At 31.6% G+C, this 12,709-nt stretch overlaps 1 protein-coding gene across 3 annotated transcripts; it reads right to left on the bottom strand.

Moving 5' to 3' along the window:
- Window positions 1-1,250: 1,250 nt before the first annotated feature.
- On the bottom strand, window positions 1,251-5,727 carry LOC114727700 (ATP-dependent 6-phosphofructokinase 3). 3 transcript variants are annotated; one of them, XM_028914405.1, is made up of 14 exons: window positions 5,189-5,727; window positions 4,848-4,894; window positions 4,717-4,756; window positions 4,241-4,303; window positions 4,016-4,153; window positions 3,491-3,511; window positions 3,236-3,394; window positions 3,109-3,162; window positions 2,901-2,969; window positions 2,656-2,785; window positions 2,265-2,530; window positions 2,091-2,139; window positions 1,849-2,003; window positions 1,251-1,649 (listed from the first exon to the last, which is right to left on the bottom strand). In XM_028914405.1, the coding sequence occupies exons 1-14, from the start codon at window positions 5,288-5,290 to the stop codon at window positions 1,428-1,430; spliced, it is 1,515 nt and encodes a 504-aa protein (XP_028770238.1). In that variant the 5' UTR covers window positions 5,291-5,727; the 3' UTR covers window positions 1,251-1,427. The 3 variants fall into 3 exon arrangements, with proteins under 3 accessions (XP_028770238.1, XP_028770239.1, XP_028770240.1); XM_028914406.1 differs by lacking the exon at window positions 3,491-3,511 and having other exon boundaries at window positions 5,189-5,725; XM_028914407.1 differs by lacking the exons at window positions 4,717-4,756; window positions 4,848-4,894; window positions 5,189-5,727 and adding an exon at window positions 4,484-4,502.
- Window positions 5,728-12,709: the final 6,982 nt, after the last annotated feature.

Raw genomic sequence — 12,709 nt, 5'->3', positions numbered from 1 at the left:
TCCAATTAAGATCTTATAAAAAAAAGACTAAAATAATTCAAATTTCGGACTAGGAAGTATATAACTAGGTATAATTTATTACTGCCCTCATGTTATAAAATTATTTTATGATGCATATTAAAATGAATTAAATTGAGACTTTATTTCCTGCAACGTTTAACTAGGAAATAAGAGGAGGGCGTTGGAGTGCAGTTTGGGATGTCGCTATCGACGATTTCAACCCATCAAGTATTTTCAGTGACTCCACTTTAAAACATCTTCTTTCATGTTCTAAGAAACTTCCAGTGAGTGGAAATCTGATCTTGGCTGGGCTCTCTCTTGAAAGGGCCAAATCCACTGCATGTACTGACAAGGTTGACTAGTCAAAGCTTTCACATTTATTGCAAGATCAGTTTTAGAAAATTTTACATGGTTGACAACTACGTGCGACCAGTGGAATATCTAGGCTAGAACAAACCCTTTCTAAACAGCCCAAAACTAGGGACGGATGTCAAGTTGGAGCTTGAAAATCTCTTAACGCAGAAAGTGTCATTTTATCCAAATATATATATAATTGTAATAATAATACAGACAAATGCGCCAATGAATCAAACAGCAAGTTTCCATTGTATCTTCCTTCATCCAACCCTTTAGGTTTTGTAAAACATCATATTTTCAGGTCACTCCATCTCCACATCGTTTGAAGATCATATTTGTCTGGGGGTGGAATGGGGAACTTATTCCATGTCAAAATAGGGTTTTTTCTCCCTTTTTAACAAAGCTAGCACACAGCAATTTCCAAATTCTACTGGCCCCGGGCTTGAAAGTTGAAAAGTAAAGTCAGACGCCCTAACTGGAACCCCCCCCCCCCCCCAAAAACACCCCAACTAATGTTTAGCACCGTCAAAATTGGAATATGAAGAAATAGTGTTCTAATCTAGTCATTACAATTTTATAAATAATCTTCCTCTACCGACCAAAGACCTCGAAGTTAAAAAAAAACTGCTCACAATAACGTCAGACAGAAACAATCCTCAAATAAGATTTATAAATACAAGAAAAAGGGTCAATAAGAACCTGACAAGTGACAATCTAAAGTTCGAAACTGAACAAAGGATGACTGGAAAGAGGGAAAAATGTTACCTGTGATGAGGCTTGCTTAACTTCCATAAACCAAATACTATACATGCAAGCCTCTAAGCGACAGGCTCTGTTCTATGGTTGAACTTTTGGTTTAAATCACTAGGCGATGCAATGCATAGAGATGCATATAACAAATGAAAGCTAAGGATTCATTGAGAAGCACAGAGGATTTCATTCAAATTATTAAATAACAAAACAACATATGAAGGAATATCTCGAAGATTTGAGGCTGAGATTTCCACAGCCATGTTATGCAAAAAGGGGTGACTCATATATAATACTTGTATAGCACAATATAGGATTGATTAGACCTTGAGAGAATTATTAGGGATGGGGATGATTTGGTTGGCAATCGAGTTGACATCTGGACTTTGCTCATCATCTCCTGACTGCTCCAACGGTTCTTCATCTCTCTTGTCTTCAATCACATCCTTGGCACTCCAAAACGTGGGCTGATTTGTGGAGGATAAAAGCCTTGCCCACATTCTATCAGTTATCACTACTTTGTGCTGTCTTTCTGTGATTCTCTGCAGAATTTTAAAAACAAATTGAAAGTTATAAGATGAACAATCTTAACAAGACTATCAAAGCTGATATATGTGTGTGTATATATATATATAAGCCTAACTTTTACAGTAGTTCTTTATATCTCTAAAAGTTATATATTTATCCGTAAAATTTGAGCGCCAGTTTTGAAGAAACACCAAGCATGCACGATGAACTTACATAGAAAGGTATATAAGTTTGTCTTCCATTGACGAGTCCACTCGTATAGCCAGTGTAACCAGCCATTGCTCCATGAACTACACTTTGAGCAGTAAGTGTGCAGTACACATTATCAGAAGCATTACTTGGAATTGCTCGGATCATGTAGGTTGGATCTGTCGAATAGAGGGGAAAAAACGGAAGTTCTTAATAATATTCTGCCTAGTACTCCTTTCCCCAAAAAAAAAAAAATCTGTACAAACCTATATATTTGAGGTTTATGCTCATTGTACTGTGCTTGGCAAAATGATCCTGTAAGATAAAAGCAGATAGATAGAAAGTAGCTCTGTAAATATTCTTCTGTTGCAACAGATTGGTAAGGATCAAACTGAAGAGCACAAGAAATACGGCAAAAATGGAAAATCCACAATCCACACCTTAATCCTTTGGGATATCCACAGCCCAACATCTTGAAGAAGCTTGTTTCCTGAAGCATCCTCCTTCTGCGTAGATTGGATGCTCTGAGATACAAGATCCTGTCCTGCCCCTTCAGCTACTACAATTACCATATGCCCTTGTTCTTTAAGTTTTTTCTCTATATACTCGAAAAGTCCACCTGGACCTTCAAGGTAAAAGGGAGACTCCGGAATTAAGCAACAGTCCACATCTCTGCTTGCAAGTGTAGCATACATGGCAATAAACCCTGCACCACTCGTCCAGGTAAAAGCATATATGAAGCAACATTAGGTCCACCAATATCATCAAGAAATGAATTAAAGGTAATGATGGGTACACAACTACAGGCATGATGAGCACACAAAAACTTACCACTATTGCGACCCATTAGCTTGACAACGCCTATACCATTCTCAATACTTTCAGATTCAACATGTGCAGCATTTATAGCACGTTGAGCCTCCTCAACAGCAGTGTCAAAGCCAAAGGATTTATCAATGACCTATCGAGAATGAGATAAAAGCAGAAAAAAATTTTATGCCAATAAAGTTGATGGATATTAATAAGTGAATTTACATAATCTGAGTTGGAACTTAGAACATGAAAGAATCAAGTACCGGGATGTCATTATCTATGGTTTTGGGAACTCCCGCAACTACAACTTTGAGACCCCGCCTCCTAACTTCCTGTATGGATAATCAGGATGAAGTATTAAAAAATTGGTATTCAGCTACAATCAGTTTTACGAGTCTTAAATAGGAACATGCTCAATCACATTTTTAACACACAAAAAGCTAACAGCCTCATTGTTCAAAATATGATTACCTCATAAATCATAGAAGCTCCCTTCTGAGTTCCATCTCCTCCAATTATGTAAACCTGAGATTAAAGACACATTCAGTTGTTGGCCGCTCCTAATAATAAGTTCTGGTCAATGCAAAGAAACACAGACCTGATTAATTCCCCGATCTTGAATACTGTCAACTATCTTAGTGGTGTCATGCCCACCACGTGATGTACCAAGGATAGTTCCTCCACGTTTATGGATATCATTCACACTCTTAGGAGTTAGAGTAATTGTGTTGCGAGCATAGAAACCCTTGTACCCTCCCTTCACACCACAACAATTAGTTGATAAATAGACTAAAATAACAAGTCACTATCTTTTGGATAACAGAGGACAAAAAAAGAACAAAAGAAAAAATACCTCAGACTCAGAACTGAATAACTTTTCATTGAGATGAGACACCATTGGTGTACAAAGTTGCATGAATTTAAACAAAAAAAAGGAATAAGGTTCATGCTTTAAGGGAATGAAATTAGGGGAAAAGTCCTATGCGACTGAATTTATAAGTTACGAACTCATGCTACTTTAAATTACTTAATATTATTTACAAAATTATCTATTATACAGATGCAAGGGTGAATTTGCTTCTTATAGTAATGACTTGATTCTTATATTTATTCTTTTCCCACTCATTTTTCTCCTTCTTCATTTTTCCTTTAAGTAGATAAGTAGTTTATTTTCTCTTCTCTGTTTCCAAGCAAACATGAACCTTGCCTTGTCAGAGAAATGGAACAAGCACGAGGTGCAATCTTCAGATTAAAGTATTTTAACAGAGGACATGCCATGCATCAATTTTTTTTCCCCCTTTAGATGAACATATTGCTTCAATTTTTTCCGGACTCAGAATGAAAATTTCTCGAAACAAATGCTAAAACATCCGCTTACATCAATTCCAAGGACCTTGTTCACGCCATACATATGATTTAAGCCACATACTAATTCCCTGATCACAGTGTTTAGCCCAGGGCAAAGACCCCCACATGTAACAATGGCAGCCTTCACATCGTCTGACTGGAAATAAACCTGAACATCCAATTTAAAGAAAAAAATTAATAAAGATGTATAATATAACAATTATCGCTACCACATTCCCACACCACAGAAGTATACCTTCTGACGAGGTCCAGCACGACGAACATGTATTCCCCTGGGACCATCTTTGTGAACAACAACCTACCATAAGAAATGGGAATTAAATGATATATTACTAATGTAACCACGTCAAATTCGTAGCTAAAATTCTCAGCTCTGCAAGAAACCTCATCATGTAACATTTTGGGCCCCCGTCAAAAACATGCATTTTATCATCTTACGACAGGTATTAGTTATTACCATTCTTTTTATTACACATACCTGGCGTTGGAGATGCAGCACCACCTAATTGTAGAGATCAGTTAATGGCTTATGCTTTTTGGTACCGCCTCCAATCCAAGACAATGGAGGAAATTATGTTCAAGATGGCCCTTTCAATGTACTTTATATCTATTTGTAACCAATTAAGCGAAAAGCGTCCTAGTAATGTATATAAGATAAGCGGTGAACGATTGTTTCAGAATAGAAGGAAATAACAACAGAAAGTGACCAACCTTCAGAGGAACAGTGTCATCATCATGCACGAAGTACTGTCTGGCAAATAGCAAGTAAATTCAACTCGTCATCTGAGCGAACAAGTACAGTAAATATATAATACAAGCTGAAAGACGGAAGTAACACTTACTTAACGACAGAGTAAGCAGGATTATCCTGTAAAGGATTAGGATATGTCTGCAAAAACATCCCAAAAAAAACTTCTCAATTACAGATCAAAACAAAGTAATTATCTATTTACTAACTCATCGGGCGTTACATATATAAGATCACCGATCTGAATTCTACAAAGTAGGAAAAAAATTGCCTTCAGATTCAGACTTCAGAAAGAAGAAGCAGTTATTTACATAGCAACAAAAGAGCATGAAAAGGCAACTGAAGGTGAAAAATCAACTACTTGAAAGAGAAGCAGCTTTTAATTGGCCGTAACAGAAACAAAAGAGAAGAAGTAGAAAAAGAACGACGACGTACTGGAAGATCAGATATGTAATCACTCAAATGCGGAACATCTTCGAGGACATAACCGCCCGGTCCATTGACGATCTTGGGTTTAGAATTGAAGGACGACGCCATCGGCACCCAATATATCTCAACTTCAAAACCCGACCCGGAAGCAGAGTAGATAATAGTGAAGGAAGTGCTAAGGGAAGAGATATGAAAGAAGGCTGAGATGGAAACAGAAATAGGAATAGAATTAGAGAAACAGATTTTCAGTCACAGAGATTCTGCGTGGAAGGGAAGAAGATGATCAAATTTATATAGTACACGGAGTTGACCAAGAGAATCGAGAAAGGTAACAGAGAGAAGAGAGAGTCGTCCGCTGCGTTTGGAGGAAAAAGAATGTTGGAAGTTTCTGCGACGGGAAGCTGATTGAGAAGTAAAACAAGTGGCAGAGAAAATAACAGTTTGGTTTCGTCTGGTTTTGCTTCAACAGTTTTGTGAAAGCTTCGACGAAGAAGGAAAGGCGAGCTTTTATGAAGGAGGAAGAGAGAGTGAAGGAGGAACAGTGGCACCTTCTGGGTGACGCTGGGTCTGTGTCTGAGAGGGAAAGATTCGTTGGAGTGAAACACACGCGCGAGTGAGATTGCGTGGGACAACTCCCTTCTTGGTCGACACGTAAAAATATTTTCTTCGTCAAATAAAATAATAAATTAATGCTTTTAGTTTTCAGCTCCCAAAAAAAAAAAAAAACTTTTAGTTGAGAAAGAAAAGCCACCGCGAGCCGACGACGTATTGGGATGTTGAACGAAACAGAGGCGTCAAACTAGGCGGACGGATTGGGTCAAGTCCCATTACTCTTTTTTTCCGATTTTTAATACAAGATTTAGTTAATTAATTTAAAAAATTTTAAAAATTATTTAAATTAATTATTTATATTAAATAAATATCATCTCTTTTAAAATATCTTTATTAATCATATATGTTTGAATTACAAATTGATAGTAACGCTTTAATATATACAACTACTATAAGGATTATTTAAAAACAAAATGAATAAATATTAGAGATAAAATGAATAAAGACTTTATATTTAGAGTCAAATTAAAAATTAAACTAATTCTTATACGAAGAATAAGATATAGCAATTGCTTAATTATTTGCCTCACGATGTAATTTTGTGATTTGTCCGACCATTAGGTGACAAAACGACAATCTTTTTTTGCTGTTTTTTCCCTGTCCGCGTTTTTTTCTTGCATTAACCACTTGCTATCTGATATGTTATTAAAACTCACCCTGATCAGATTAATAAATCAGTTAATCAATTTTCTAACTAGTCTACTCAACAATTTTGATCATGTTAACCGAGTTGAATTTTATATTTTGTTCCTCTTGTCAGCATTTTCAATCGGCTCACTAATTGTCCCAAATTGCTGGTTTTTTTATATATATTTTTTTTAAAATTCGAAAGCCAGGTATAAATATAATCAAACTCATCACTTCTTATTTACCAAAAAGTTTCCAATTAGATTATAATTAAGGTCATTTTTGTCTTTTGCTTTCTTTTTGTGTTACGCTGCGTGGCTGACTCTGTGGGCTTTAAGGCGCCTTTTAACTTTCTGCTATTAACGTATCATTATTGATTTGCAAGAATTATCATTATACTACTTTCTTTGCTTTTTATATCTCTCTTTTATTTGTTGACCAACGTAAATGCTACCGTATGGGATTCATGTCGTCTAGAAGGTCATGGAAAAATTATTATATGTGTGTGTGTGTGGCTCTCTTTTCAGACTATTGAACTTTCTATGGTTGGACAAACACGCACATATCATTCCTATAATTTCACTTTATTTTTTTGGTTAAATCTTTTTCTAATTTTTTCCTTTTATCGGGTCTTTATAATTTCATGGGCAAATTGTTATAAATTTTAAAAAATAATTACTAAAAATTTTTATAATAATTAAGCAAGCTTGTAATAACAATTTTAAAATAAAAAATAACATGTTTCAACTGCTCACTTATTATTAAAACTTTTTAATAATAATTATTATTTTTTTAGACCTCATGTCAGTTCTTCATAACTTCATTAATTTTAAGTATTGAGCTCTATATTTATATTTGTAAGAAAAATAACGTTAGTAGCTGACCAGATGGTTCTTACTCAGCATACACCTATAGGTTACTTTCGTCATACATGCATTCAAATTCAAAATTTCTATAAAAGAGTAAAAATGTCGAAGCTCACATGAATAGCCACGTTTGAAAACTTGGGGTTGGGGGGGGGACTATTTTGTCAATATCAACTGATTTTCATATAAAATTCATTACATTATTGATAAATTAAAATCATAAATAATATATCTCTTTTTTTTTTTTAAGTCATACTCATACGCAGTGTGAGAACTCCACACTTAATTTGTTATATTTGCAAAGGCTGGAGTAATTCTGAATTATTTATATTACAATTATTTTTGTATTTCTGATCTGAGCTTAAATATACCATTAATTATATCTTATTTATATATACACACACACACGTAATCCGCACGCCTGTGATGACCGATAAGCAATCTGAGAAATTAAGGTCAATTCGGGGAAAATAAAAGGAGAATCTGGAATGAATCAACTATGGAATATTCCGAAGAGATGCTGTGACCTCTTGCATGGAAGCTGCGGTCGATAACTAATAATGCTACAGTGCGCATCAACTTTTATTGGTGGGAGAATATTTTCTTTTCGGTAGCATATAAGAGATCTTTTTTTAGAAAAGAAAAACACACACACACATTTCTCTTATCCTAACATAAGGACTAATTAAAAAATTATTTTTTATAAGCTATAAAGTAATTATATTTAAAATATTATTGGATACTAAATTCAGGAACTATTGAGAAGTTCACTTTAGTCCTGAATCTAAAACTTTAGTTCATTCTGTTTTCTAAATTTATAATTTTTTAAAATTATTTCTTGTTGGCTTCCAATGTAAATAATTAACGCACTTTTACAAATAAATACCTTAAACAAATTATTTTTTATAAATTAATTATTTAATTTTTACGTTTATTAGGAATTAAGTAGAGAACAACATCAAACCTTTCAATGCCTCATTATGTCTGGATCAAATTCATCTGCTTCACCTCTTCGATCTTTAATATAAGACCTAATTATTAAATTAATATTAATTTTAAATATAAGACATATTTTTCATATTTATCAATTTTTTTAAATTATCCATATTTATCACTTTCGCAATCATAGTTAAGTAGGAGAGAAGAAGAAAATTAAAAAGATGATTAGAGAGTTATAGGAAAAACATGTTATATTTTTTATAAATAATTAACTTACCTAATTTTCTTAATATAATCAAATTAGTTAAATAGGTTTTATATTAAGTATAGTATAATGAAAATAAAAATATTATTATATAGTAATGATATAATATAGCTAAGGCATGATAAATACATTACATTAGAAGAATCTGACTTTTTGTAATTTATTCTTTTTTAATTTTTAACTTTTCAACCATTGAGGCAGCTCCTACATTATCAACGGCAGAAAGTAGAATCAGAATGATCTCAGACGTGCTGCATATAGAATCTTTAACTAGCCCCAAATCCAAATGAACCAACTTTTAGTTTATTTTTTTTAATTCTTTTCCCTATTTTGGCCTGAATAATCCCATTTTCAGTTGACTGAGACAAATATTATAAGGCAAATCCGGATATCTGGATCAACAGGATTAGAATTAACCCGTCTTTTGCGAATTTATTATGACTATTAATTAATTATTATTATTGAAAAATAAAAAGGCGCAGTAGCAAATACTCTCAAATATAATTAGCCTCTTGCTTGTTTTAGACCACGGAAAGAACAATAAAAGTTGTTGAGTCAACACAACAACAGTACAAACTGAAAAATTAGATTTTTTTTTTTAATATTTCCCCTCCAAGCTTCTTTCATTTTCAAATATAGGCATTCATAAGATCATTAAAATACTATTAGTTGCAATGAAATCATTTTTGCGGAACAAAATATTATTTTTATGAATAAAAAATACTGAGAAAATTAATTATAAAAATACTAGTGGAGTTTACATTTAATTTGTCATTGGCGCTTAACCGATTATTTATTCCCCATGTGTCGCGTGATCTAAGCTTTTTTCCCTTTCGAAAACCTAGGGGAAACTATGGTACTATATCTGATCCCATTTATAACATATTATTTGTAAATTATAAATAAAATCTTATAATTAGAACTGAAAATAGTATTAGTATTAGAATTTAATATAAATTTAATCTAGTTAAAGTATATATTTAGTCTTTTATTTTTATATAAAGTTTTATTTTGATCTTCTAACTTTAAAAAGCATTTTTAATCCTTTTAAGTTAATATTATTAGTTTTAAATAATATTTTTCATATCAAGTTGTTTTAAAATTGAAACTTATTATATTAGTATTTGAGAATATTTTATTAACACTTAATATCTAAATATCATCATTTTTATTAATAACTTTAGGATTAAAAGACTAAAAATATACTTTTTAAAATAAAAAATTAAATTAAAATATTGTACAAAGTTAAAATATTAAAAGTATATTACTATACTTTAGCCTTTAATTTATTTAATTGAAAGCACTTTTTTTTTTATTGAGTTCGAGGAAAGTAGTTCTGTTGGTTAAATCGGTAATATGATAAATTAATCTTTTAATCAATTTAGTTAAACGTTCAATTGAATTTTATATATTTTTTAATTTATTGAGCATAAGACAACATAATTTTGAATTAATAAAAAAAGAAAAATAATAACCTGTCATATTCGTACTTTATAACTTTGGTAACTCTTTTTCTTCCAATGAAATGAGGGAAAACACTAATGGCCTAATATTGCAAATAGGATAAAATTTGCAATTTTTTTAAGGAGTTTTCATGTCAATACACTACAAGATTACTAGTAATACTACCTCCTGTCCTTAATATAAAATCATATTTGACTTTTATTTTGGTATTAAATATAAGACCCCAATCTATTTTGTCTCTTATATTTATACATTTTTTTTCAAAGTAGCCCTTTTAACAATGATAGTTTTAATCAATACACTTGATTAGTAAGGATATTTTAGGAAAGACAACACCTATTTAGGACAATAACTAACTCAACTTACTTCCTTAATCTCCTCAAATTAGTCAATCGGCTCTTATAATTAGGACCAGAAGTAGTATTTAGTAACTCTATTTTGTTGATTTAGATGTGTGGTTTATTTATATATCAATGTTCTGTTTGTGTGTAGATTTATAGATTTTTACTCAAATCTTATTTGTGTATTTTAATTAAATTAAATTATTTAAATAATAAATGTGTTGATTCTGATTTGGCCATAATTTGATCACACTGACCCTTAAACTTAGTTAACTGACCAATCTACTTTTGAGAAAACATTCTTACATCAACTGGAAGTGAGTCCCAAAACAATAGTTTGATTTTATACCGTGTGGACAAACTTGAGATGATTTTTATTTTTCAATGTTAAGATTGAGGCACTCATTTCCTTGTTTCACAATACAAGTTATTTTAACTATTTTGTTAGAATCAATAAATAGTAATTAATTTATTAAGTCTGTTTCATTAAAAAAATTTTAATTTTACCTATATTAAATGATGCAGTGAATAACAAATTTTCGTTAAAGGGATTTAAGGTAAGCATTGAAGTAATTAAATGGATTTTTGAGGAAAAAGGATTTTTTTTTTTCTGATTCCAACAAAATTTCTTTCCGAGTAATTTGAACCAAGCAATTGTCTTTGAGAGACTGGAGTTGTCAGAAACCAGGGAAGGGAGATGAAAGAAACCCGTGGGTGAGCACAGAAAGGGGAGCGCTTTTTACGCGAAAGTCGATGCGAGGATTACGATACGCACGAAGGCACATGACTGATAATTTTGTTTCCGTGGCTCCCCTGAAAACTCCCTCCCTCCAATTATGGGAATTTGCAATCCACCGACCCGCTTCACTCCATCCCGGTGGTGTCGGTCAAATACTCGCTCGCTTGGTGTGTCATTGTCAAACATTGATTTTAATTATTTATTTCTCTATTTATATAATTTAATTAGATTAATATAATTTTTGGTGCATTAAATTTTAAATTATAGATTTTCTTCTCTCAAATTTTTTTTAGCTAAAACATTGATCCTTGTGACTTAATCAATATCTGGGCTATTTTGCCTTTTCTAATTTAAAACCTGAGAGACCACATCCAGAATAAAGAAACAAATATTATATTAATCTCATTTAATTTTACAAAAAAAGATAAAATAAAAATTAAATTATCTTTGGGCAAAACTAAGACCTCATTTGGACCGGCTTTTCCAAAGTGTTTATAAGCATGATTTATGTAAGTTGAAATGAAACTCTTTTCATATACTTACCTTATGTTTCGTAAATTACAATTAAAAAACTGCTTATGAGTCATTCCAAACTAAACGAGCCTAAGTTAGGAGAAAATGACTTATATTGTAAATCAAAAAAGTATATATTACCTCATGTCCTTAATCTAAAAGCAGGTTAAAGGTTAAATTTGGTTTTAAATATAACAATCTAATATACTTTGTTTCTAATATTTGTCTATTTTACTCCCAAGGAATTCCTATGTTGCTTGTACATGTTAAGAAATTATTTCAATCCATATAATTGATAGAGATATTTGAAAAAAAATAAAAAATCCATTCATTAAAAAAAATTAACTTAACAAACTTTTTTAATATTCACAAATTAGCTATTTAGCTTTTATATTAAATAAAGTATAGTGGTATACTTTCTTTGGTCATAAGTATAAGACTTTAGTTGTAATCTACAAATTAGGTCTTATAATTAAGACCAGAGATAGTATTACATACTCTCTTATCTTAAAAATAAAACTTAAAAGAAGTATCATTATGGAATAAAAAACTTTTCTACAATCGAGATTTTATAATTAAGACTGGAAATAGTATTACATATGCTCTTATCTTAAAAATAAAACTTAAGAGAAGTATCATCATGGAATCAGAAAAATCCAACAAAATCAGACCACTAAATGAGTTCAAAAACGTGAAGGAAACAAACTTCTTTGACAAGCTAATCAACTCCCAAAAATGCCATTTAATTATGATTCATCTTAAAATTTTCTATTTAATGTGGATTTTTATTTTTATTTTATTTTGGTCAACCCAATCATATGTATTGTGATTTCTAAAATTATTAATACATTGCATTTTCCACTTCATGCTATTTCTTCCCTCGCTCCATATGGGCTTCCTTTCCTGAGGTCCCTTGACCACCCCCAAATATGTGTGCGTAAAACCATCAACAATGAGCATAAATAAACCATAATCTTCTTTTTCAGAAATTATGAATAAAGGGAACCCACTTTTTTTTAAAAAAAAAATTATTACATTATTTTTGTATAAAATTAAGGATAAATTATAAAAGAAAATCTATGAAATTTTTATGTCACATGTAAATAACTTCTTTAATCTTTTTCTATTATTTATTTTTAAATACCTCAACAGTTATGGCAT

The sequence above is a fragment of the Neltuma alba genome, unplaced genomic scaffold (assembly GCF_004799145.2).
Source record: "Neltuma alba isolate B1F8T4 unplaced genomic scaffold, ASM479914v2 tig00012505_pilon, whole genome shotgun sequence".
Classification (NCBI taxonomy): Eukaryota; Viridiplantae; Streptophyta; class Magnoliopsida; order Fabales; family Fabaceae; genus Neltuma; species Neltuma alba.
Note: the sequence above shows the minus strand (reverse complement) of the source record. Positions and strands in the feature narration are given on the sequence as shown.

What these genes read in the sequence shown, in the direction of transcription:
- LOC114727700 (XM_028914405.1), bottom strand. Translation starts at nt 5,290, where the DNA reads ATGGCGTCGTCCTTCAATTCTAAACCCAAGATCGTCAATGGACCGGGC. An exon ending in CCATAGATAATGACATCCCG is followed by an intron (nt 2,786 to 2,900) that starts GTACTTGATTCT and finishes CATTCTCGATAG; the next exon opens with GTCATTGATAAATCCTTTGG. An exon ending in GCTAATGGGTCGCAATAGTG is followed by an intron (nt 2,531 to 2,655) that starts GTAAGTTTTTGT and finishes CGAGTGGTGCAG; the next exon opens with GGTTTATTGCCATGTATGCT.